The sequence below is a fragment of the Perca fluviatilis genome, chromosome 21 (genome assembly GCF_010015445.1).
Source record: "Perca fluviatilis chromosome 21, GENO_Pfluv_1.0, whole genome shotgun sequence".
NCBI classification, from domain to species: domain Eukaryota; kingdom Metazoa; phylum Chordata; class Actinopteri; order Perciformes; family Percidae; genus Perca; species Perca fluviatilis.
In genome coordinates, this window is record NC_053132.1 from 11189514 (window position 1) to 11215937 (window position 26424).

The following is a 26424-nucleotide window of genomic DNA, read 5'->3' on the forward strand; positions in this document are numbered from 1 at the left end:
TTTTATCAGTCCAACTGCCCAGGGACTTTAGATTAAAAGTAGCTAAAGCTGGAACAAACCCTCTCTTCTTCTTGCCATGCTTTTCTCTGCAAGGTTGATTTTTGTTAGTCTGATTGACTTTAACGGTTGTATAGCAGTACATTTTCTATTGATTGATTTATTATTATTATTAACAGACTCGATATTTGATTAAATGTAATCTTTTGTGGGCCGAGATGTGAAATGACACGTCTCACCTTAAACTCTTCCTCTAGGCCCACCCGGTCGCCGTCTGCAAAGGTGTTGTGCAGTTTGTGCAGATGTCCTTCCAGAGACGACACGTCCAGCTCTGTGTCTCCGTAGAGGTAGTATTCGAGTAGGGCCTGGTAGATGAATGAGTACTGCATCTGGGGTGGGAATACACACAAACGGGTGGGCGCATTTGAAATCTTACAATTATTGAGTAGGAATAATTAACTGTCATTCACTGTCAAGAATTAAGTGTAATGTCATGTCGTTGAATAAACAACAGTGAACTTTGTCCCGTCTCCAACTCACATCTGTCTGAATGAGCTGTGAGCGCTGCTCTCGTATCTTGGCCACAAACCCAAACACGTCGACTTTCTGCTCTGCGTGCATCGCTTCGATCATGGCATCTATTACGATGAAGGTTCCTGTCCTCCCGACGCCGGCGCTGCAGAGACGCAAAACAAACCGCAATCCTCAGCTGACGCTTGTGTTTTTAGCAGACAACAGCAGTGAAACAAAGGGACGTCTGTCCTCGTAAACCCATGCTCATAATGTTTCCAGACATAGCTGACAGTTTGTTTTCCAGCGGATATTTATCACCGTGGAAACAAATTGGACAACTAAAACCGTTTAAAAGGAATGTAGATCCCAGTGAACAACAAAATAATAAACAATGATCCAGTCGCTCAGTGCTCTGGTACCTGCAGTGGACCACGATAGGCCCAGAGAAGGGTGGATTGACCGCCTTGACCTTTTTGAGGAACTTGAGCATGCCGATGGGGGAGAAAGGAACTCCAAAGTCGGGCCAGCTGGTGAAGTGGAGCTGGGTGACCAGCCTGGGAGTCTTGGCGGCATCGCTGGCTTGCTACATAGGAGACACAAACCAAGTGTTAACAACGCCTGCGCAGCGGGTTTGAAGATGCAACGGACACGAACAGGCCCCAGGGAAATCATTGATAATGCTTGCTGTTGAAACTGATTAATCAAAAGTAGCGACAGCTTTTGTTTAATGATCTAGATACATTTTCTGTACACTATATGATAAGGTCATTCAAAACTACTAAGAATTTATAAAGTGTCTAGTTGACTTACTATGAAAAAGGAACTAAAACTACTTACAATGCAATGTGCAGTAATGTTTCACAAACACCACCCACCTTCCTGTTTATATAGAATTTCTTTGGAGCGCAGTAAATACAAGAGTGCTGCCTAAAACTTACATATTGTATACAGAACTTGCGTATGGTGTAGTCCACGAGAACAGTAAAGTCTTCTACTGCCACCCTCACGTTCCCGTAGGTCCAACAGCCCTGATCCGGCCAGTACTGGTAACACTTGTCCTGGTGAGAGATGCCAGACAGCCGTGATTCTAGGTTGAGCAAACCTACTCTAGGAACATATTCGAGGACTTGCCTTTCGAGAAAAAAAAGGGCCTAAATGCACAATTCCACTAAAGGTGAGAGTTTTTTTTAAAAGGTACCCGTGCTCCAATTTCACAGCCAGTCAGTCCAGATTGGTATAAGCGAGAGGGGAGCAACCGCTCAATACAAGACTTTGCCGGGTGATTATGACACTGCCGTAGAGGACTTTATGACACATTATGTAGCCATCGATTTCAAAGTGTCCGCACGCTTAATTAAATCTTTGCCTATTCTTTTCTTATTGATCTTTTTAACACCCTCCCCTTTCTCATTGTCCAGTCAGAGTTCTGGTTCACTAAGACTGAGCAATTATAGCAGAAAAACACGTGTCAGAGGGGAGATTACAGGTGTGAAATGAATAGTTTAAATTAAATGCCACAGTGTCACCTTTGACCATAAGTAATGAAATCTTTTTGAAGCGCATTTCTTCTCAAATCTTTCTGTGATGCTCCATTAATCCCTACAGAAAATCTGACTTTTCGCTTGCCCCCTTCGCAGGAAAAGAAAGGAAGGAAGGAGTTATAGTGTCCGTAGACACTCCAGCACATTGAGGAAACAAACGAGGCCACTCACTTCTTTTCTTTCTTTCAGATTTGTCAGCATGACAATAGTAGCTACTTTCTGCTCCCATATCATCCTCCAGAAATCTGCTACGGTGTCTTCTTTTGGGCCTGTGAGATAAAAACATTCAACGATTATGATAATAATATACATGTACTAAGACATTAAATTATTAATAAAGATATCAACATAATTATGCATGTAATTTCCACACACTATCTTACCTTGTGCTGCTATGAATTTGTTTTTTTCTGTGTAACCCTGTCAAAAACAAATATGAAGTTGATTAATAATATTAATTAAAGCTCGAGAACAGCTTCTAATGGATCTTGTGGTGAGATCGTCTCTTCAACTGCCGTTACTGAGGTCAAGAATAAAAGAATGTTCTCAATCTAAATTTTAAAACCAACTTTTAAATACTTATGGACCTTGCGGTCCAACCCTTATTAAGCTGATTTATGAAATTCCTTTATAAAAGAAATCAGGGCTATAATTGTTATTTTGCTACAGTATGGTGTTGCCATTTTACAAATCAATGTACCGTGTTCGCGGAATGAAGAAAAAACTAAAAAAAAGCATAACTCACATCAATGTAAGAAGCATTCACGTAGTCCGAACAGGGATTTCCATCAAGCAGAGTCAACACCACTCTGGAATGATCATCTGTTGGTGAAAATATCATTGGAAAGTTTAGAGGGTTACAGCGGATAAACGATATACGGAGTACCTAACCGTACTCTGATTAAACACTATTACCGAAACATGGCTGTGCCATGAATAATATGTTAGTCTAAATGAATCCACTGTCACATTAATACTCATATTCGTCCAGGCTCTGGCCGAGGAGAGGAAAGTTGTAGCCATCTTTGACTCAAGCCTGTTAATTAATCCTAAACCTTGAAAGTCTTGTTCTTAATCAACTACATCCAACATGGAAAACATTACAGCCAATTATATCTGTTGTTTACCGAGCTGCAGGTCCGTATTCTGAATTTTTATAAAGTCTAGTCCTTAGAACAGACAAAATAATTATTGTAGGTGATTTTAATATCCATGTGGACGTTGACAACAATAGCCTTAGTACGGCTTTCAACTCACTACTAGACTCAATTGGTTTCTGTCACAGTGTGCATAAGGCTGCTCACGGTTTTAACCACACCCTCGACACCTTGTGCTGGCATCGGAATTGAAGAAGTAATAGTATTTCCGCAGAATCCTTTATTATCAGACCATTCTTTAATAACTTTCAAATTCTTACTACCCAACTATACGAAATTAGATAAAAGCTTCTACACTAGATGCCTATCTGACAGTGCTATAGCTAAATTTAATTTAAGTGATTCCAACAGCATTTAATTCAATGGCGTGCATTAATATAACAGAGGACTCTTATGTTAACTTTAGTCCCTCCCAAATTCATAACTTTGTAGATGGTGCTACGGACGACTTTAGACTCTCAAAAAGAGGATGATGAAGCAAAGGAAACTAGTACCTTGGTATAACTCCCAAACTCGCAAATTAAAACAAACCTCGTGAAAACTTGAAAGTAAATGGCGTTCCACCAATCTGGAGGAATCTCATTTGGACTGGCAAGACAGTCTGAAAACATATAGGAAGGCCCTCAGAAATGCCAGAACAGTCTATTACTCATCACTAATAGAAGAAAAATATGAACAACCCAAGGTTTCTTTTCAGCACTGTAGCCAGGCTGACAGAGAATCATAGCTGCTCATATTGAGCCATCTATTCCTATAGCTCTGAGTAGTGACGACTTCATGATAAAATTATAACAATTAGAGATAAAATTCATCACCTCTTGCCATCAACTTCTTACGGTTCACCTTTAAATGCAGGACCTCTAGGCAATATTATTAGGAAACACTCTCACTCATTAACTTTCACTGTTATGCGGATGACACCCAATTATAACTATCAATCAAGCCAGACAAAACCATTCAGTTAGTTAAACTTCAAGCATGCATTAAAGACAAAATCTTGGATGACCTACAATTTTCTGATGTTAAACTCAAACAAAACAGAGGGTAGTGTGTGCTGGGCCCAAAACACCTCCAAACCTCATAATCTAAAGATATAGCTACTCTGGACGGAATTGCCGTGGCCTCCAGCACTACTGTCAGAAATCTAGTAGTTATTTTTGATCAGGATATATCATTTAACGCACACTTAAAACAAACAGCCTTTTTTCAACTGCTTAACATTGCCAAAATTAGGCACATCCTGTCTCAAAACGATGCTGAAAAACTAGTCCATGCATTTGTTACTTCCAGGCTGGACTATTGTAATTCCTAACTATCAAGTTGCTCAAATAAGTCTCTTAAAACTTACCAGCTGATCCAGAATTCTGCAGCACGTGTGCTGACAAGAACTAAGAAAAGATATAATATTTCTCCTGTATCTGCTTCTCTTCATAGAAAGCTCATATTTAGGGAGTGAGGAGTTGCAGTGTTCGCCTAGACCGGTGGGGGAGGGTCTGTAGCCACAGTCACAGCGCGCCCCCTCCCTATCTCTGCTTCTCTTCGCTATGCTGTTATAGTTTTAGACTGCCGGGGGATTTCCTGTGACACACTGAGCTTCTCTCTCGTCTCACTTTTCATCGGGGTGCAAATGCTTGTGAGTAACCTAGCTCTGGGGAGCTTGTTCCCCGGAGCCTTTATGTTTTCTCGCCCTGCAGTTTTCCCTGGATTAGGGTAGTACCTAAATCAAGGTTGCAGCTGTCGCCGTGGTCCTGCTAGGCGCCCTGCTATGCCCTGCTACGCTGTGCAGTGCCCTGCTATGTCCAGCTACACCCTGGAGTACCCTGCAACGTCATGCTACGCCCTGCAGTGCCCTGCTATGCCATGAACTAATTAAAACATTAAAACAACTACTATTTCTAGTCATAGTTCCATTATCTTTATTGTGACTATAATTGCCACTGTTCATCGTACCCCCAACCAGTACCGGCAGACAACTGCCCACTAAGAGCCTGGATTTGTCTGAGGTTTCTCCCTAAAAGGAAGTTTTTCAAGTTTTCTGCCTAAATGAGAGTTTTTCCTCACCACTGTCGCGCTAAATGCTTGCTCTTGTGGGAATTACTGGAATTGTTGGGTCTTTGTAAATTATAGTGTGGCCTAGACCTACTCTATCTGTAAAGTGTCTCGAGAACTCTTGTTATGATTTGATACTATAAATAAAATTGAATTTAATTGAATATTACAGTGCACGTAGCGTAGAGCGTTAAAGGAATAGTTTGACTTTTTGGTAAATACACATTCATTTTCCTACCAAGAGTTAGACAAGAAGATTGATACCGCTTTCGTGTCTGAACCGTTAATATGAAGCTACATCTACCATAAAGACTCAAACTAATGTGGAATAGGAGTCTCTGCTGGTTGTCTGGCAACTGCTTCAGGTAAACAAATAACCTCCCATAAAACAGCTAATTGTCCATTTTTGTATGTATTAAGATATAACGTGTTAATGAGTGAGCTTTAGAGGTGCTGGTATTCAGATTTTGTTAGCCGTTTGTAATGCTACGTTAAGCTAACCGGCCTCTGGCGCCAGCCACATATTTACCATACAGACATGACAGTGGTATAAATCTTTTCATGTAAGCCTTTTAAAGATTGGTATGCATAGGTAATGGAAAAACAAATGACGCAATACATTATTAATGAGATAAGTAAAAGGAACTGAAACTGTATAAAGGAAGAAGGGTGAGGAAACTAATGACTGGGTGTTTCATTGTGAATAAATACATGAGTTGGTGGGAGGATCTACTGTTATCTGAGCTTAAAAAAAAAAAAAAAAAGACTCCGACACATGCACACACAGGCAGGAAACTGCGCTCTGGGTGTGAGTAAAAAGAAACTGCTACAGAACAGAAAGTAAACTCACAAGGAAGGATGTTAGGGTATCGGTTCTTCTCCTTGTTGTCGTCCTTGTTTGCCTCCTCGTACGTCCCGTGGGCACTACCTCCTGGCAAGGACTGCAAAGCAAAATAACAGTTAGATTCCATACAACCTCCCATACTGAAAAACTGACTTAACTGTTCGTGACCGGCGCATTGTGTTCTGCTGTACGTAAGGCTTGGTTTGGCCTCGATGTAGGCACTTCCTCTGCTACCTACAGTAAACAATCCTCCATTAAAAGCAGAAAATCTCCACTTCCTCTGTCAGTGCTGACAAACTGGCTGAATAAAAATCACAATTTGCGTTACATTAACCATGAGTCATACACTTTATTTTGACTCAGATCCCAAATCGTAGCCACAAATACCCAAAAGGGTATTATTTACGCCTTCTTGTGAACACGCAGCTTATGCTTAGCTTTTGACATATTGGACACACAAAGTTACTTATTATTAATGATAATTTTAGGTATTTTATTGTATACATTAATGTAAATATTATTGCATGGTTAAATAGAGCTTTTAAAAATTACAATACAGACATGGCCATTGCGTTGTGTCTCAATAAGTCCAAATCAAGTCCTAAATGAAAGGTAATTCGCATCATCAAAATTTGAGCAATCCTATAAATCGTGGATAATGTATACACCGCAATATTTTAAACCCAGATGCCCGATGTAAACATGAACAACTCCCAGCCCTCTGTACGCAGTATATAAGACTCTGCCTTACGACCACCTGCTACTCTGGCGGAAGATGCTTACATTGTACTCCTCTCTGAAGAGTTTGCCGTCGTCAGCAGAGCGGAGCCTGTACTCCTCCTCGAGCTGGTCCACCGGGATGGGGAAGTAGGTCTTAGAGGCTGAAGGGGACCGGGGCAGAAGGACCACCGTCTGTTGCTCTGGGGTGTGGGGAGAGTGGTCAGTTTAATACTATGATGGAATTATTTCTTGTGTTCAAGAAAATAACTGATTGAAATTAGGAAATTCTTAAATTGTTATTAAATGGCTGGTTCAGAGGAATTCATTCTAAAACAGGATTGGGTTTAATTAAACCGGTGGTTCCCAACCAGACATACCCGCAACACCCAGTCAGGTGAACATGACACCACTTGTTAAGATAATATAAATATGGATATTGTTACAATAGTGTTTTCATATAAAACCAAGTGTTTTGGTCAAGTTTTCATATTTACTACTATCACTTTATTCATTTCTTTTTGCCAACTGTTAGATGATGAACCATTACTTTCTATTATAATTTATGTTCATCCATTATTGTGAGCAAACAGTTCAGACGTCTCTGCTCACTTGCTAACTAGTTTTCACTCACTCTCAATTGCAACAATCAGTTTCAATTCAGGTGCTACAGGTGACCCGACATATGGTTATTTAAAAAACAAAATATCCAAAATCATAATTTATACTTTCAACTGCCAAAGTACCCCTGGTTGGGAATCAATGAATTAGACAATAAGCTTATCAGACGACTCTATGAGGATTTTACAAACATCAAAAGACCAAAATGATCACCAAACGTATTTCAAATCTTATGTCGTGTTGGTGTGGGTTTGCAGACACCTCGATCATTTAAAAAAAAATGTGTGAGAGTGTGAGTATTCAATGACCGCCAAACATCAACAGGTGTTAGAGAACCAAAGGACCCCGGGGAGAAGCCACTTACAGCACCCTGTAGGCAGGTTTTTGAATAGAAATCTCTCTAAAAGCACCCAACTTAGCATTCCGTTAGCGCTCACAATTTGGAAAAATGGAGGTTGAAAAAGTACTGAAAGTGTGTTAGTGATATGAGGTCCTTGATACCGCCACCCTGTGTACCTGACCTGGTGGCACAGTGGTGTGTAACGACTCAGTACTGTATCCAAACTCTAAAACACAACACATCAAATCAGCACACACACAGACACATGGACAGAGTCATAAAGGAAAAACAATACTGTCATTAAAAATAGCATATGATTCATTGTGATGTCATGTTCGTTGGACAGAATGCAGTTAATTTGCCCATGTATGACACCTCTGCTTTCAGTTGTTTTAATTAAAGTAAAAAATAGCATGTAAAATTCAATAAAACAGTGTAAGGTGTATGTTTAATCATTTACTTGTACATAAGAACCACCCTTATAACAAGAACTCTTTCTAATTATGCATAACATCTACTTCCTAAACTTACATCTGAAGATCTACTGTAATGCTTTCCAAGGACAGCAAACACAACATTATTCTGAAAAGGTGGTCCATGTGTCATGTTTGCAATGACAGTAATTAGCAGCTCAGCTAATACCTTGATATTTACAGTTTGTTACAGCTACTTCTGGGCATGCTGTGTGTTTTCCAGCCATATATCCTAGTTACATTCCTATCTTCAAGAATACAACCTTCTCTGTACTTTTTCTTGTAATGGCAGATAAAAAAATTCTTCCTAAAGAACACTCCTCAAAACGTGTTGTTTCCTGTAAAGCCCAATAGCCGTTAGCATACTTTACACACATCAGCTCTTACTTTAAATGATGCAGCTCAAAGCTGGAATCTGCTCTGGTCTTTGCACCAGCAGAGGTGTTTGTACTAATTTTATATGCAGTGTCAAAAAAGCTATAAAAGTTGGCGATGAGTTCTGTTTGTCACAATAACTAAAGGAAGTACACAACCGCAAGGCAGTGGTGGGACAACCTGCACAGTTCCAAATATAAAGCTGATGCTGCTTTTACACCTCCTTCTGTCCGTCTTAACCTCTTTCTCTTTCTTTGCCTCGTGTTTCTGTAGGTCTCCTTTACATTCTCACTATGCTTCTTTTGACCACCAGCCTGTCTCTCACAATCTACGACCTGTCTCACCGTTTCTCACATTGTCCAATTTACAACAACATTACCTTGTTCCTCCAGGATGCCATTTGGTATCTTCTTGTCGACTGTTGTGACGACTGCTTTTCTCTGGTTTTTTAACCTGCCGGAAAAAAACACAAGAAAATGACAAGAACGTAAGATTCAATGAAAACGATGAACATTCTTTTTTAAATCGGAGCTATAAAATGCTAAAGATCTCCCAAATGATCTAGGTAGCCACGAACAAATGCCTCTCCATCTTACCATCTGAAACTTGAAAAGCTATTTTTTCTCATTAGCTGATGCCTTGGAAAGACGGTGCTCTAGTCCGAATGTGGTACAGAATTTGTTCTTTTCTCTCTTCTGTTGCCAGTATAGGTCCACTGTCACAGCCTGCCTGCCTGCTCTCTTCTCACTAAGCATGAGAGGCAGCCAGCTAGCAGCACTTCCTGACTGGGCCCCGCCTCAGTGACTAAAGGAGGAAGGGTTTGTCACCCAGAGCTCTGCCCCCGAGTATGGCTCACAGCCAGTCAGCGAGGCCCGGGGAGTGGAGTGGGGTTAGGTAGGTCAGTCTTTGCACGTCTGGGAGATTTTACCTGAGGAAGTACCAGGCTAGCAGTGCGATGATGAGCAGCAGCAGGGACAGGACCAGCACGGTGGGGAGGATGTGGTGGCTGGGGGAAGAAACGTCTTCTGAGGAAGAAGGAGAGGCAGAGCCAGGGGTCAGGGAGCACCATCAACAAAGAAGCAGGAAGAGGGAGCGAGGCCAAAGATATGTGTGCATATGTTTGTGTGCAAATGCGTGGCTGCGTTCACGTGTTTTAGCCATGTGTATATTGCATTAACTGATCAAACAAAATCAATACTTGACAGCGCCCATGTTCCCTTTTGGTCGCAGGCCTGATTTAATTACTGGCTTCTGCAGTATTTTGTCTACAGGGATAAACATCAGCTCATTTGTCCTGTCGGCATGAGAGGCTCTTAGAACGGAGACTCAGCCAAGAGTCAGAGCCACACAGCCAGTTATTAGCTGTGTTTATAAAGACTCACAATAAGCCGTAAATTACGGTCCAGGGCTGCTGAAGTTCATTGTGATCCGGTAATAACAAGGAGGGAGAAAAGGCTATTATCAAGCAGATGCATGTGCTGAGGAAGACTCATAATCATATCTTAGGGAAAAGTGATGACTGCAGTGGATAGCGATGGTATTTTGTTGATACCTCACTTCGTTCAGTGTGGCTCAGTCTCACATGTCAAGGTGCATCGTCCTTTGTTATTGTTCTTACCTTTTGTATGGTTGCCATTGCTGGTGGAATTGGATGTTGTTGTGGTTGCCACCAAAAACAGAAGTGGGACCATTGTGACTGCAGAAAAACAAAATGAAGACGGATATTAAATTTAGTGCCAGACATGTCTGCAAAGTAAAGACTCATGCGAACCAGCCACTGGATAATATCACCATTTAGTGAACACATAAGCTATTGACAGATCTGAGGCACATTTCTTTATCCGTGACTGTTGCTATCAGGAATGTGCTCATCGGTGCAAAGTTCATGGAGGCACAATGGAACAACACACTCATATCCTGGTCATTCATTACTCCTGTCATAAAGCTCACATTGTAATGCCCAACATGTCCACATAGAGGCACAATACTCCAATATTTGAAAAAGAAGGCTGGCCACTATAAAATGCTTTCTCACCAACCCATTGAGAAAAATAATTCCAAAAGAGAACAACAAAGCCAAGGAAACATCCATTTTTACATTTCTAATTTAAATGTATATTCAAAAAAAGAAGGTTACATGTGGGGATAAAGGTTATGGCTACACGTTGGTCCACAAATGCCATTATTGCAACCATCCCAACCCAAAGCAATGCTCCTTACCACTCTAATAAGGCATATATGCTCATTATAATCAGTGCATTATCAGATTGAGTAAATGCCACTTTAAGCTGATAACCGCCGTTTTCCTTCAGCTCTTTCAGTGGTAATGCAAAGCTGAAATGGATAGAAAAGGATATAGCATGTTCACACGCATGCACGCCAACAAAAGGCCTGGACGTCAGCTGATATCGAACAACGAATGAGTAGTTAAGCCGAGCAAAAACTGGATAACATCCATGATAACATCCCCCCCAACATAAACATTCTTTCACATGCATACAAAAGACACACATATGCACGCCAACACCCACAGCACCATGAGCTCCGTCCAGAGCCCCAGTGAGATCCTGGTGTCTCAGCTGAATGACTTCGATCATTCCTTCATTTTCTCCCAGTAGAAGAATGCAGGGGGGGGGGATAAAAGAGCATCTCCAATCGATTCTAGTGTTTGAGCATTCAGAATGGGTTTCACATCACACTGATTGCACCTCCTTTCTTTTGAAATCTGCTAGTAAGGTTTGAAAACCAATAAGCCTTGAGATGTTTTTAAAAAGGTGTTTTTTTATTTTCACAAAAGTTGGAATCCAAGCAATGTGCGCCAGCACAGAGCTGCTATCTCCGCATAATGAAGAAGAGCAGAGTGTGCTGCAGAGTGTCTCCTCAAGGCTGCAGGTGTGTGTGTGTGTGTCTTTGCGTGTGTGTATCTTTACGTGTGTGTCTTTGCAGCTGCGGTGAAAAGAAAGCCCAGGCCAAGTGCATAGTCAATGAAGACACTGTTTGTTGAAGCTTCCACGCTGTGCCGCAGTGTCCTGTAATGTGTCCAGACAGGACACCGGAGGAATGTGGAGGCAGCAGAGCAGAGACACTGCAGCAGGGACAGAGGGAGCAGAAGGTCCAGGTCAATAATTTTTCCTGGAGCGATTAATAAACCCTGACATGCCCCACTTGATCCGTGGGGAAGACTGATGAGAGAATTCTAATGAGAGAAGAGGAGGAGTGCGCTACCCCCTTCTCGAGCTCTGCTCTGCTCTTTAAGGCTCTCTCTGCAAATGTCACAAGCCTGGATGAGGGGGAGGTTATTGAGCCGAGTTAGTACAATGAGTGAACCCCTAGGGTAGGACTCTGTGTGTATAAGAGTTGAGGTTTTGTGATGTGGAAATTCACTCGAGGAGCTGATTGGGACTTTCCGCTCCGCAAGCTGCAATGAATTTTATGTATGCTGTGTCTGTTGTTTATTTGTGTGTACGATGGCTCAACGGAGACAGCCAGCAGCGTGCTCATAGCTAGCCCTAAGGATGGGTCTTGCGGTAAAGTGGCTCCGAGTTACTTGCTCCCTTTTTCCCCTCCATCACCTCTGGAGATGTCACGTTATGGCCCATGTGTGGCTCAACTGCTCCCGGGGGACCGCAGGCCGTTTACCCCCGGCTCTAAAACTTTTCCCATCTTGTCATTGCAGTGGTCTCCAGCCTGACCTCTTCAGCATCTCTGAGGGGATTGCCAACTTCATTTCCTCCGTCCATGTGGGGAAATGTCCCTCACACAACTATAAATAACACTGCTTCCTATTCCTCGGGGTATCTAATCTCTTCTTCCCTATTTCTCCTCATTCAGCATAAACCAGCCAAGACCACAAGTCTCAAATTAGACCATTAGTATCACTCATGATTTGGCGTGGCTCAGACTCTATCGTCGCATTGTGTGTGTGCTCTCATCTGTGTGTTGTCCTCTCTCCATTTAGCACTCCGCAGCTAGCCACCAACCATCAGCCATAATGAAAATAGGTCATGAGAGATGTCAGCACAGGGGAAGTTTGAAGGCGTCCTTATTTTCTGATAGGAGACATTTCCAAGTAGCCTTAGGGAAGGGTATTGTCCTGAGCAGCTAGACAGCCAGTTATTTCAGTGGTATGCATGTGTAGAGTTACCCAGCATAGAGTTTGCTCTATCTCACGCTGGGTGTGTTGTCCTGTGATGCAGAATGGGAGGCCTCAATATATCGACAGGAGCTCCAACACCAATTGAATCCAATAGAGGCAAAAAATTAGAATTATTAACTTAAACCACTGCAGACTTAAAACATTTAATAATTAACACTAAATCAGGATATGAGGGGATATTTTCCTTACTACAATACTCACATCATGTGTACATTAAAAGTTATTGGTTAGTGTACTTGTACATTCTCTCCTCTTCATATTGAACGTGAGGCGATCCCTTCTTAATACGATTCGGATATGAGGCGTCGGCAATCTGATGGATGAGTGTGCACCTCGCTGTGTCTGTGTTTTAGCCAGTCTGAATGCTGTTGGTGTTCCGTCTACGCAGATGGAGAATTCTTTTCTTACAGCCAATCAAATGGTTTCATTAAACTGTATTTGCATAAAATAACATCACTGTTTCACCGTAACAGATGCACTGGGTAAAAGCCAGACAATCCGACACAAGGCAGTGTGGCAAACAACATCTTTTCCACCGAACAAACAATAGTAACATCTAGGGCTGTGCTCGATTGAAGAAATTCTTAGTCGACTAACAATCGTTCAATTGTATCGACTAATCGATTAGTTGATTTAATTGACAGATCTGTAAATCTGAGTTTCTCCGCAAAGAGTCATGCAAAAGCGCCACTTTAATTCTTGCGTTTACCAGAGATGTGCTCATACGGTTCTTGGAAATAAGTCATTCAGCATGAAAAAAGCATAAAACATGACTAATCAACTATATAAATCTTAGTTGACTAAGACGAAAACGACTGATTAGTCGACTAATCGACTAAGAGGGAGCAGCCCTAGTAACATCAATGTGATTATTCGATATTCATACCTGTGTCATACCGGAAAAGTATCACCTAGCCCTAGCCTACATACAGTACTGCATATGACAACACCTCTGCCGCTGGTATCTGTTCATGGAGACCTCCAGCACCTGGTATGCACTGTGTGACTCACAGCTCTGTCTCCGCTGATTATAACCTGCCACCTCTGAATACCTGCAACCCTGACAGCATGAAAACAAAAATGTGGACATGTGCACGGATATTGGTATATCACAAAACAGGCAACGGAGAATACAAGCAGACCACTACAACCCCTCTCTTTGCTTCTTTATCCTTGCTCCAAACATGAAAAGGGCAGTGTGGGAATTCTGACTCATACATACAGAATCTTGTGTCCTTTATAGTCCCAAACCAGAAAGCTGATAAATTTCCTTCCCTGACAGTGTTTTGTTTTGGAGGATGAGCTATCCCTCCCTGTGGTCTTGTGTTTTCCCTGTGGTGTGCTTCCCTGCTCTGTCATTCTTTCAGTCAGGGTTAAAAGTGACATAATGATACCCCTGCAGCTCTCCGCTATTGTCTCACTAATTAGCCCCAGAAACCCAACTATCAGAAAGGACAAGCTTGTTACAATTAGAAGATAAGACAGAGAAATTGCCTGTCTTTGCGTCTGACAGGAAACACGGTGTTCTCTGGCATTGTGTCTTCCCGTAGACAGAGCACTGTCAGTTCCACTGAATGTGGTTTCTCTGGGCACAGAGTCGCTCTGTCTCTTCAAATACATCAGCTGGGGAATTTGGCAAATGGGCGGTGGGTGTAGGGGCGATATGACAGGGTGAGCAGGCACTAGGTACATTGCGTCCTCTGAGAAAAGAGCTACCAGACTATTTACCCTTTAGGCAATACGTTTTTTTGTTTTTTTAAATAACTGAAACCTGCAAAATGGCTTAATAGAGAAAAAACAACCAGTAGCCTTCTGTGCATATTCTCAACACTGCTGTCCTTTTGGTTTCTGCCCAAAACTGATCCACCCAATTGAATGTTTATAAAGAATAATCAGATATAAATTGATACCACTCATAACTCTGTACTTTAATATGAAGCTACAGCCACAAGACTGTTAGCTTAGCATTAGACTGGAAACACTCTCAAGTGCAGCTATGTTAACTTCTTATGACATAATTTGGCCTATACACGCGTGGTTGTGTGTGTCAGTGTTGACCAGAATGTAACATTGATAAAAGTCACCCGTGAGCAAAATAGAGAAGTCATTTTTTATAGAGCAAAGCTAATCAGCGAGTCATGTAGTGGTTGGATGCTATATTGGGTATTGTTTCCGTAACTACAGAAACGGTGTAAAATGTTTAGTTGTATGTTTGGTTACCATGGCAGAGAGATGTGTGAGGAAAAATGTGATGTTGTAGGTTTTTGTGTGTGTGTTGTATACAGTATGTGGTTGTTCATATTTGACGGACCACAAAAAATGTACAAAACTTCAATAAATTACCAAAATCAAAGGTGTTATCATCTTGCATTATGGGAAGTGTAGGATTGAATGCCTTTTTGAAACACTATTAAAAAAAAATTTTTTGACCCATTTTACGGACTAAAAATAAAGGGATTTTTGGTTTTTTGGCTTTTTTGGCTTTTTTTTTTTTTTAAAAAAAAAAAAAAAATTATTGTGGGGTTTTTTTTTTTTTTTTTTTTTTTTTTTTATATAATTATTAATAAAAAAAAAAAAAATAATTTGTTTGTTATATTTTTTATTTTTTTTTTTTTGTCTACAAAAAGAAGAGATTAGGGTTGTTTTTTTTTTTTTTTTTGTTTGTTTTTTTTTTTTGTTTTTTTTTTTTTTTTTTTTTTGTTTGTGTGTGTGCGCTTTTTTTTTTTTTTTGGCGTTGTTTTTTTTTTTTTTTTTGGGGTTTTTTTTTTTTTTTTTTTTTTTTAGGAAATGAAGCTAGGGTGTCCATCTGCTCACACAGATGTGAGACTGCTCCCCATGCAATGTAACCTAGTTGGACAAGGTGATCAGTGTTGCTCTTCCTAAACTTATCCACCTATTGCTGCAAATTACATCCAAAACCTGACACAATGTAGTCCATGCATAGGTTTTTACATTTAAAAATGAAACTAAAGGAGCCATCTGTCTCCACTTGTGAAACACTATTCATTCTAAGATTTTCAAGTTTTTCAAAGTTTATACAATACTTATATGTATATGCATGACTACTTGACTTGCTGAAATGATGACAGTGGATCCAACACGTGGGTATGGAGGCTTTGGAGTTTTGCTGATAAGTGATACGTTCGGTAATGGATTACATTTTTTAAGTAACTTGCCCAACACTGTCCAAAAATCTTTCAACATGTCAGTCTGGAATTTTAAAATCCTTCCATCGACTTAATTCTCTTTACTGAAGATCAAACTTAGATGCGTAAAGATAAGTATTATATCAGGAGTAATTGTAGTACTGTGTCACATCCTGCAGTATCCCATACTAGCACTATCTATAGCACCATTTTACAGTGAAAACTCTGCAGCGCTGCTCTTTTGCCAATCTGGGCTCCTCCCCTTCTGCGCTCCTGGCATTGCCATTAATCAATTCCTACCTCCTTCCCAGGGCGCCCAGACGCTGTGGCAGTGGTAATGGCTTTTGAGACGCGCTGGCTCCGCTCTGCAGTGTCAGCTCTCCACCTCTATTGGAACAAACGTACCATCACCCAGGGAGATCTCAGCTGAATGTGTGAGAAAATGCATATGTGCTTATGTATGCTGGTGTTACAGGAAAGAAACATTAACTGAATAAAAAAACAAAGAGAAAAACATGTTAGCCACTGCCAGAGAAGAAGAAAAAAAGAAGAAGCTGTGGTTGGTTGCCAGGTTCAGGCCATAACATCCTGTTGAATGAGATATGGCAACTACTGTGTCTGACCCTGAAAGCACTGCCATTAGAGTAGTCCTCACTGGAAATAAGAGCCTTTTAGCTGCTGCACATTAGTTAAAAATAACACGGTGCTCGATGAGAAGCGAATATTGATAATCCTCTTAAAAAACATTCCAGCCATAACATCTGAGGGCAGCTCTTATTTGGTGTATAACTTTATGTGTTCTTCAGTGTTTATAGCATTTAGAATCTACTGTCACATCCTGGTAAGGCATGGAAACCAAGAGTGTAATTGGTAGTAAATATTTACTCCAGTCTGTCGTCTGCACTAGCAAACACCACATGTGAGCTTACACATGGTCGGCCTGTTTGAGTGCCATTTAGTCCATGTGTTCGCGCGGTCGCGTGTGTGTGTATCGTACACACACTTTCACAGTAAAGGAGCCAGTAGGTCTTTAAATCACTTCTGATCTACAGATTTACACCCCTGCACAAACACACACTACATGCAAACATTTCTTCCCCAAATCTGCTAACAATTGGCATGCAAAGCTACACTGTCTGGCTTCTTGGCATGAAATACACACACATGGTGGACTCACACATACCCACACATCCACAAACCCTTCAGCAGGGATCCATGGGAAACACATGTGCCAGGGCCTGTTTGAGGACCACCGTGCCAGAAATCATTCTACTAGTGGTCCATCATGTGTGGAGGCAATCTCCCTGTGAGGGTCTCCTTACACCTCCAGACCTGACAGGATTGAACACAGAGGCATTCATCTTTCTCCCACCTTGACACCTCTGGGATGTACCTCCTCCCTTCTTTCAATTATTCAGAGGCAGAGCAATTACGGCCTGGAATCAGAGCCGTCGATAGCTAGCGTGGTGCGCGGCAGCAGGCTGGAAATGATGAAAGCGGCGTTGTGACACTTCTCATTATCACCCAGCACTCTGTGATTACTGGCACTGTGCTATGAACAGATATTAGTGTAAGAGACATGTACAGGGAAAGAGAAGAAGGAGGGATTGCATATAATGCTGGGCGCCCGTCAGCATGGTGATGCATGGGAAATGTACTGCTCAACTTGTAAGGCCATTAAGAGGAGGATAAAAGTGTAACATACAGTGGTAAACTTAGTCTTAGGCTATTGAATATGAGTCAAGGGTGTAAGTATATGTTGAACCTACATTCTTCAAATGGTTAAAGGACAAATCTGGTATTTGTCAAGGTGGGTGTTATTCTCATGTTTTATGATTACGACTAGTAGTCATAATTATCGATATTTGGAAAACTGGCAAGAATGAAGTTGATTAGGATAAGGCCACAAGCCGCCCACAGCTTGAAAAAAAAGCTTAAATTCAACAGAAATAATCTTAAATACTCCAGGGAACTACGGTCTGTATTTGAGATTATTTCTGTAAAATTTTAAGGAATAGTTTTTGGGAAATACAATAACTCCATTTTTTGTAAAGAGTTAGATGAGAAGACTGATACCAGTCTTGAGTCTAGGAGGCTGTGGGATGTAAGTAAGTGAAATTGCATCATCACCAATAGTAATAAGGAATAAAAATCTGAAAATAGGCCTACTAGAATTTCACTTCAAAGTTCTCCATTTTTTTCTCCTGCATTTACTCACAGGAATCAATGAAGAAACATGAGCCATTCAGGAACCACTTCCTTTCTGATTAGAAGCTTACACATCAGAATTAATCTCAAACAATAAACAATGATGACTGGTGGTCACATTATGGGTAAATCACATCTTTAACTGACCATAAATCCATCAGAGGTCCTTTTTAGAAAGTTTTAATGGTCAATAAAAAGGATTAAACAGATTAGAATGCAGAATCATAACAGCTGACTCAGATGGCGTCTGGGAGCCTGGTTTTAAAGAGCATTACAACCAACCAGACTGCCTCCCTTGAGAATGTATGGCTAATTTTTATGTCATGTTATTCAAGCGTAGAAATAACAGGCAATTGAGAAATCCTGTGGGATAAAGAAACCTACTTCACTCAATTGAATTACAATAAATCGCATTGTCAGTGCCTGTAATGATGACAATCCACAAAGCTTTTCTACTGGCATGGAATTTATTTAACATCTGCGCTGACACAGAGACTGAAGCTAAACAGACCTGGCTCTCGTAGAAAACCACCCCCCAGAGAAAGAGGGAGGATCTTGCATAGAACCACCATTTCCAAACACAGAGAGACAGAGATAACCACAGTACTTCAGGATCTGCACAGGACAGACAAGATCTATCCCCCAAAATATCCTTTCATTCCCTGAGAGAAGGCTGGGGGGGGTGGAGAAACAAGTGATAAGCACTGCTGCGGGAGAACAAAAAGCCACTTGATTCTGAGGGGAGGAAAAGAGGAGGAGAGGAGATGTGGGACCAGAAGGGATAAGTGAACGGCCCACGCTGCGAGGATGAGGAGCCTTCCTCTGCTGCTCTGCAGAGATTGAGCAGACCTGTCTGCTCGGTGCAGACACAGACTATAAAACCCTCATGCGAGTCTTTAAAAAAGGGATGAGAGGACTGTTTCATGACATGTCCCCAGACTGTCTGCATGAAAAGCAAGGTTTTACTGTCGAAATGCTCCGGTTTCCATAGCAAAACCGCAGTATTACACTTCATCTTCCAGAAAAACAGCCCATTTAATGCTCCCTTATCACACACCCGGCGACAACAGGTTTGACAAACGAGTAGAATAACTGGTATTTTCACGGCATAGTCCATATTCACAGCAATTGCTGATTCTAACAGCAGCCTGCCTCCTAGGAGAAGCTGAAAGTGGTAGCACAGTAATTATGCTACCAAAACCCAAACCTCAACCTAACACTTTTTTCACAATCCTCTTTTGCAGGATCACGGCCCCTGCAGAGCACATTATGAGCAGCACTTTGCTGATTAAGATTGTGTAACCCTGTTGTTTGGTCTCTGCCTGAATTCTATAGGAATAGGAGTCATTCAGTGGGGCCTTGGGAACCATAGCGAGCCTCATTGTCCTCCCTCCTAAGAAGGCTTGTAACACGAATGAGAGAGGACACACACCCACACCATATGGAGAGCAAATGGCTATTCTACGTCGATGGCCTCTCGGAGAACTCGCTGCCCTCTTGGAAAAAGGAAATGCAACATCCAGTCCTCACACACTGCTGACAAAAGCTCTGCGAGACGGGCCGACATGCAGGGAGAGTCCTGGCCAGCCACTAACAACTCCTGACAGAGGCATGGAGGCATGACAGGTCGTCAGAAATCATGGGCATACACACCAGGCAGGGGGCAAGAGGAAGAGGAGGAGGTGATGACACATTGGGTATCACTAAATCTCAACAGCAGACAAATGTGTTTGACCTGCAGGCCACAGAGATAACACAAGGGTCAACATCTCAGCTCTGCTGATAACCATGAGACAAGAAAGAAAACTAAACTGAAGAGACTAAATCCAAATATTTGACTGTATTTGCCCAAAGGACCTGACAGATTGGTTTTACTGAGAAAAAGCTTAGACAGTATTTGAAAGTCATTTTCATACCTTATATAATCTGAACTTTTTCAGTATGGTGAACAGAACCCTGCCGACACTCCAATGCTAGTGAAAGCAAAAGCCCGTGTGCAAATACATTCTGACCCAGCACTGTGTTTCTGAGGTGAAAGGAAATTTGAAGGTTGAAGAGCTACAGGGGACTGCAGCACTGCAGTATGTAAACTATAAATATGTTGGGGGCTTTAAGAAGGAGAGAAGGTTTAGAGAGCAAAACAACCTTCCAGCAAAAAGAAAATGTCTTTGCTATTATGAAAACATTTGAAAAGTGCATTTGAAACATCAGTGTGTCCTCTATTTTCCTCGTTCACTTAGAACTTCTGATTTTCCACTGCTGACAATTGCGATGTGTGATCTGGGTCACACTCTTGATAAAAGCTACAAAAAGCTACTGCAGTTGTACATTGTTCCTTATGTGTGTAGGACTGCATGCATGCTCGCCTGTGTGTATGCGTGTGTGTTTCTGCAGCGTAAGCACATGCTGTCCTCCATCTGCTGTTAGATAGAGACCATTTCCTTTCCTGTGCAGCCAGCCAACCAGCCAGCCTTCCTGTACCGCTCTGCTCCAGAGCGGAAATGGGAGCGAGACTGCCACACACTCCTGACAAAAACCCTGGATAAGATACGTACACATGCAGACACATGTGTTCAGACAATGACTTAGCCACATATTTTAACAGTCTCCTCTCCTCTCTCTTTCCTTCCGTCTTAGACTTCGGGCTTTGTTTTCCACTCCTCCTGAAGGGGTAGAACCCTATTGTTTTTGCTCCGGTTTATTATTATTATTATTCGTGTCTTCTGCCGCGGCCCAAATCGCCGTGAGCTGGAATGAGCCAGAATCACAAAACTTGGCCCAATGACTGGAAATGATGGGCCCAATCGGCCACATGGTGGTACTATAATTAACGATCAAATAAGTGATTTTGGAAAGGCCACACCCCTCACACCGTAAGTCCAATTGACTTGAAATTTCTCGCACATTTGCATCTTGATGTGCTCTACAAAAAAGCCTCCTGGACCATAAAGGTCCGCTATGATGGATGTTTTGCTAATCTGCATCATGTAAAAAAAACAGTAAAATGAATACAACTTTGTCAATTCTGATTCTATCAATACCAACATTGGTATGCAGCCTTGTGGGAGTGACATGCACAGTTCTACTATAAATAAGCAAGAGATTTTCAGGAGAAGAAACTGATCTGCTTGTGCCTGAAGTGAATGCGCACAAGCACATCATATATGGCACGAGCACTATGTCTCCAAATCTCCACGAGGTGAAGCAGGCGTTAAAATAACAAAGAAATGCTGGGTTATTGACTTTAGACCAGGATTTTGTTGGTCAATGGCGCGATCACTTTCCTCTGCCTCAAGATAGCAATACGGCAATAATGCACGTGAACACTCCTCCCTGTAAGACCAGCACGCCCGTTGACGCACAGATGGGTGTAGGTGCATTTGCTTTGGACAGGAAATTGACAACTGCGTCGTTATTAAACTAACAAAGACACTTGCGCCGGGCCTTGCGCTGTGCTTGCGCCGGGTGTAAGAAAGGGCCCCTAATTATACTGGCCACTTAAAGGAACACGCCGACTTATTGGGAATTTAGCTTATTCACCGTAACCCCCAGAGTAAGACAAGTCGATACATACCCTTCTCATATCCGTGCGTGCTGTAACGCTGTCTGACGGCTCCAGCATTAGCTTAGCCCAGCACAGATCCTGCAGCCTACTGCTCCGAATTGTGACAAAAGTGACAAAATAACACCAACATGTTCCTATTCACATGTTGTGATTTGTAGAGTCACAGCGTGTACAAAAAACAACTTAACATGAGACACAGCCATCTTCTAACCGTAAACAAACCGGGAACTATATTCTCAGTCGGAAGAATATAGTACTTGGGCGGAGTGATATGCTCGCAGCAAGCCTGTCTGAGAATATAGTTCCCGGTTTGTTTTACGGTTAGCAGGGTGTCTCTCATGATACGTTGTTTTTGTACACGCAACCTAAAATCATAACATAATGAATAGGAAAATATTAGCGTTTTTGTCACTTCTGGCACAATCTGAACAGATAGTAGGTTGAACCAGTTACCTGCAGGATCTGTGCTGGGCGGCTAATGCTGGAGCGTTACAGCACGCACGGAGATGAGAAGGGTATGTATCGACTGCTTAATCTGGGGGTTACGGTGAATAAGCTAAATTCCCAATAAGTCGGCATGTTCCTTTAAATGTCACAATATGCGTTTAAACCTTCGAAGAATCTGCCTTAAAGTGATGGTTCGGAGTAATTTACCCTAGGGTCCTTTGCACCATGACCTCGAGCCAAACACCCCCCCAGAAGCTTTTTTCACCTGGGTCTAACACTGGGCAAGTTAGCGTAGAGTAGCGTTAGCCGCTAGGTAGCTTAGCGCGGGGCTAATGGACCCACGTTTGTATCTCTTAAATGACCCCACTAATAATGCCCGAAATGATACCAAAGGTCTACACTAGTATATATAGGTTATGCTCTCATAAAACGATGGATTGGAAAGTTTGTAAGTACACCAGAAGTTTATGAACACTTGCCTGCTCTCTTCTGCTCTCTGTTGCTGTTGCTGCTGCTACTGCTGCTACCTGCAGTTAGACGAGTGCTTAGGGCAGTCTATAAATTACTACGCTGAAAAGAGATACAACAAAAATATGTATTAATTTAATGATTAAATAAGGTAATGTCTCCAAACTTACCTCAATTATTACTTGTCTCCTGCTAGTTATATTACTTTAAAAAATAAGTTAAATTAAAAAATATTTTTGTTGCATCTCTTTTCGGTGTTGTAATTTGTTGATGTCCCTAAGCACTCGTCTCACAGCAGCAACAACAACAGTAGAGAGCAGAAGCCAGCAGGCAAGTGTTATTTACATAAACTTCTGGTGTACTTACAAACTTTCCAATCCATCGTTTTATGAGTGCATAACCTATATACTACTAATTTCGGTAAACTTGTATCATGCATTATAGGGGTCATTAAAGACTACAAACGATGGTCCAATAACCCCGCGCTAAGCTATTCAGCGGCTAACGCGCTACTCTATGCCAATGTTAGACCCAGGTGAAAAAGCTTCTGGGGGGGTGTTTGGCTCGAGGTCATGGTGCAAAGGACCCTAGGGTGAATTACTCCGAACCATCACTTTAATAATGTCAACAAATGTAGGCACTCAAGTTGAGGTTCAAAGTGAAAACTAATAAAGCCTTTTTTTTTTTTTTTTTGGAGAGCAAGACAATGCATTTAACCAACTAATCGACACAACGTCAGGTTCCAAATTTTAGTACAATGCCAAAAGCAGCTCCATTTCACAGACACCTAATCAGATGTACTTTACAAAGTATAAATACAAATCATACCATTTTATATCACAAACATTATCACTGATTTGAATAAGCTGCAGCATGCACAGTCAAGTTAATGACAGTTTTATTACTGTACACTATACTGTGCAGTCCTCTTTTCTCACAACCATTTCACACTACTGTCCAACTTCCTGTTTCTTGGTCCTTTTTAATCAGCTGACTCACAACAAACTCCAGCCATGAATAAAAAAAAAAAACCTGTGCAAATCAAGACTAAACTCAAGTGTGAACTTCTAAGAAGCTCATATCAGCTGTTAAATTCATTTAGGCAGGGTTGTGTATGCAGGCCACAGTGTGCAAAATTACCTGGATGAGTGTTGATTCAATGTATGCTGATTCTCAGATCCATAATAGCAGCTCACATGGTTCTGACAGAGTCCAGTAGTCACATCGTCGTCATCGTCTTCTGCAGTGAGAGGCTGGACAGAAGCCGGGAGTGGGGGAGTGCGGTCCGCTCACACAGCCCAGTGAGGAGAGATGATCCCTGGATCCAGGCGGAGGTGAGTTACGGGTCTCAGCGCTTCACTTCCAGGGGCTCACTGAGCAGCAGCCAGCACGGCACTGCTAGCCTTAAAGGGATGCTGCTCACCACCTTTATTTCAACAGAAAGCAAGAGAACAGAGAGCATGTTAGACAATTAACAACACAGCAAAGACAGAGCTACAGATGAGGAGGGAAAGCTGGAGGAGGGGGAAGGTGCGATACAGTTCCTGTCTTGAGCAGAAACACTATGTAGAAAGAAGACAAGAGTGCAGTTAAAAGTAGAGGACAGCTTCCTCAAAGCAAAAGGATGTGAAGTAATAAGGACACCCTATAGCATTATGAAACTGCAGATATACCTTCTATAGGTTACCCTTCATGCATAATGATACCATCAGGCTTTGAAGGGAATTCAGAAGAAAAGTATGAACATTTTACTCATCAGCAAAGGAATGGTGAAGAACGCACAACATCTAAGAAGGTGCCCAGGGGTGATATGCAGATGGACACAAAATGTAACTATGGTGAAGAAATGACATTGTAATTAGTCAGGTGAGTCAAATGAGTTCATGTTTGGTGTTATCATTTTAAAGAGTGCCTATAATGCAATTTAGTCTTCCAAATCTAGCAGACACCACCTTGTGCACATCACTTTGTATCCAGGAGAGCCTCATTTGAAAGCAAAAAAAAAGTTCCCCTGATTTCTAGATCTACTGACGGCAAAAGTATGCATATCAGCCCAGATTTGGAGCCGGGTTTTACACAAAGCCTCTTTCTGTCTAGTTTCCACCATATTTACTTTGATCCCAGAGAGTTAGATATGTCAATTTTTGTTTAACTATTTTACTTTTTAACTTTTTGTATGAGAAAATACTGGTGCATACTTTGCATAAGCTGTAGTAGAGAGTTCAGGTAGGTGCCATCTAATATATAATCCCTGCTATTACCCACGGGAGGCCTGAAAGGAGGGTTTGGAGGGAGGAGGGGGGTTTGAAAAAAATAAATAAAAGGGGACAAGGAGCACGATTTATCTACCTGGGAACGCTGAGCAGCCAAAGAATCTGGAAGCAGCATTTGCATGTGGAAACCTTGTAAGTCCAGTTTTACCTTAAACTGAAGGATTCTGGGTAAAACTTAAAATGGGCTGATTTACGTTCTTGAACATGTGAAACCATTTCCAAAACTGGAAAAACTCAAAACTAAATGCTCACAAATGCTCACAAGTGTTCTTTCTTCTGCTCTTGCAACTTTAACATATTGGAGATACAAGGTTTGCACCTGCCAGCGGCGGGGAGCATGCCGAGTGGTTGCTATGGTGACGGTCTTGTCTCGCCGAGCAAAAGGGAGGTGTTGGGGGGGGTTCTCTCTCTCCCTCACGTTTCTCTCTTTTTCTAGGCTGTAAAGACAAATGAATGGACACCTCTCCTCCAGCCCTACCCATCTACACCCCTTTTCCGTCTGGTGCTCAATGAAAACAGGCAGTCAACATTTGCTCTATGACATCCTGGAAAATGAGTTGTCATGCTTGAGGATTTCCATGACAGCCAAATAAGGGCACGAGCTAAAGAGTCAGTGCTCAGAAGGCGGGATAGAGTGGAATACAGAAAAAAAGATCATAACGTTAATTCTGCATAGTATGGTTTTCAATTTTCACCTAAGTTTCTGGAAAGCACTGTGAGGGAGTATTTCAAGTCACATATCATCTCAAAGTTCATAAATAAATAATACGAGGTCTGACAGTGTGGAATCAGATCAAGCAAACTGTTGAATAATAGAAGAACCTTCCTGTAATGCAATCAGATGCAGAGCATAAGGCTCTAGGAAAAACACAGCAACACATAACAGCTGCTGAATGCAGAATACGATTTGTATGTAATAAGTCTAGTTATGTCCCTTCTGTATGTGGAACAAGCTGTAGTCCATTTAAGGGTTACCATTTGTATTCTCTCACAGCATGGACTTGGCAGTGCTGCTGCAGCGACAGTCCCACCCAGACACTTGAAAAAAGGTAAGAAAATATAGCCTAGAGTCAGAAACAAGTCATTGGTATTAACAGCTTTTTACCAGCCAACCAAGCTTCCCCAGGTTGTGACCTAAAGGTAAACTGACTAATTCAAACAACAACGCCCTTTCTCACACACACTTTCTTATCTTTATTAAAAAACAAACTCATTTCCTTATCTTTTCTAAGCTAAAATAACACAATCACCATCGTGTTAATTTCAGAGTTTATGTGAGGGAAAGCAGCAGCCCTGTCACTGACAGTGTGTGGTGAACAAGGCAGCACTTGGTGACGGTCAGCTATCAGTGTATCACTTCCTCACAGTCATACACCAATTACCACAGTGCATGTGATAAACACTAGATAAATATGGCTGTTACTCATACAAGATTCATACTACATTTGGATTTGAAATGACAAATGGCTGCCAACATGTGCTCAGCTATACTGTTAAACTCATTTGTGCTGATTTTAAAGTTGTATGACTCCAC

The 26424-nt window shown here is 41.7% G+C and overlaps 1 protein-coding gene across 8 annotated transcripts in view; it reads right to left on the reverse strand.

Annotated features, from left to right (window-relative positions):
- The window catches only part of ptprea (protein tyrosine phosphatase receptor type Ea), a 58073-nt gene that overhangs the window by 6166 nt on the left and 25483 nt on the right, over positions 1–26424 (reverse strand). For 2 of the 8 annotated variants that reach the window (XM_039788257.1, XM_039788258.1), the window contains exons 2-15: positions 23758–24043; positions 10246–10323; positions 9556–9652; positions 9007–9080; positions 7961–8005; positions 6885–7021; positions 6108–6198; positions 2797–2873; positions 2435–2471; positions 2223–2320; positions 1449–1568; positions 930–1093; positions 538–673; positions 237–386 (exon numbers count right to left, since the gene is read on the reverse strand). In XM_039788257.1, the coding sequence (XP_039644191.1) occupies positions 237–386; positions 538–673; positions 930–1093; positions 1449–1568; positions 2223–2320; positions 2435–2471; positions 2797–2873; positions 6108–6198; positions 6885–7021; positions 7961–8005; positions 9007–9080; positions 9556–9652; positions 10246–10318 (1299 nt within the window). In that variant the 5' untranslated portion in view covers positions 10319–10323; positions 23758–24043. Of the gene's footprint in view, positions 1–236; positions 387–537; positions 674–929; positions 1094–1448; positions 1569–2222; positions 2321–2434; positions 2472–2796; positions 2874–6107; positions 6199–6884; positions 7022–7960; positions 8006–9006; positions 9081–9223; positions 9382–9555; positions 9653–10245; positions 10324–22628; positions 22650–23757; positions 24044–26424 lie in introns of those variants that run through there. The other 6 variants (XM_039788261.1, XM_039788259.1, XM_039788263.1 and 3 more) reach the window with 6 other exon arrangements.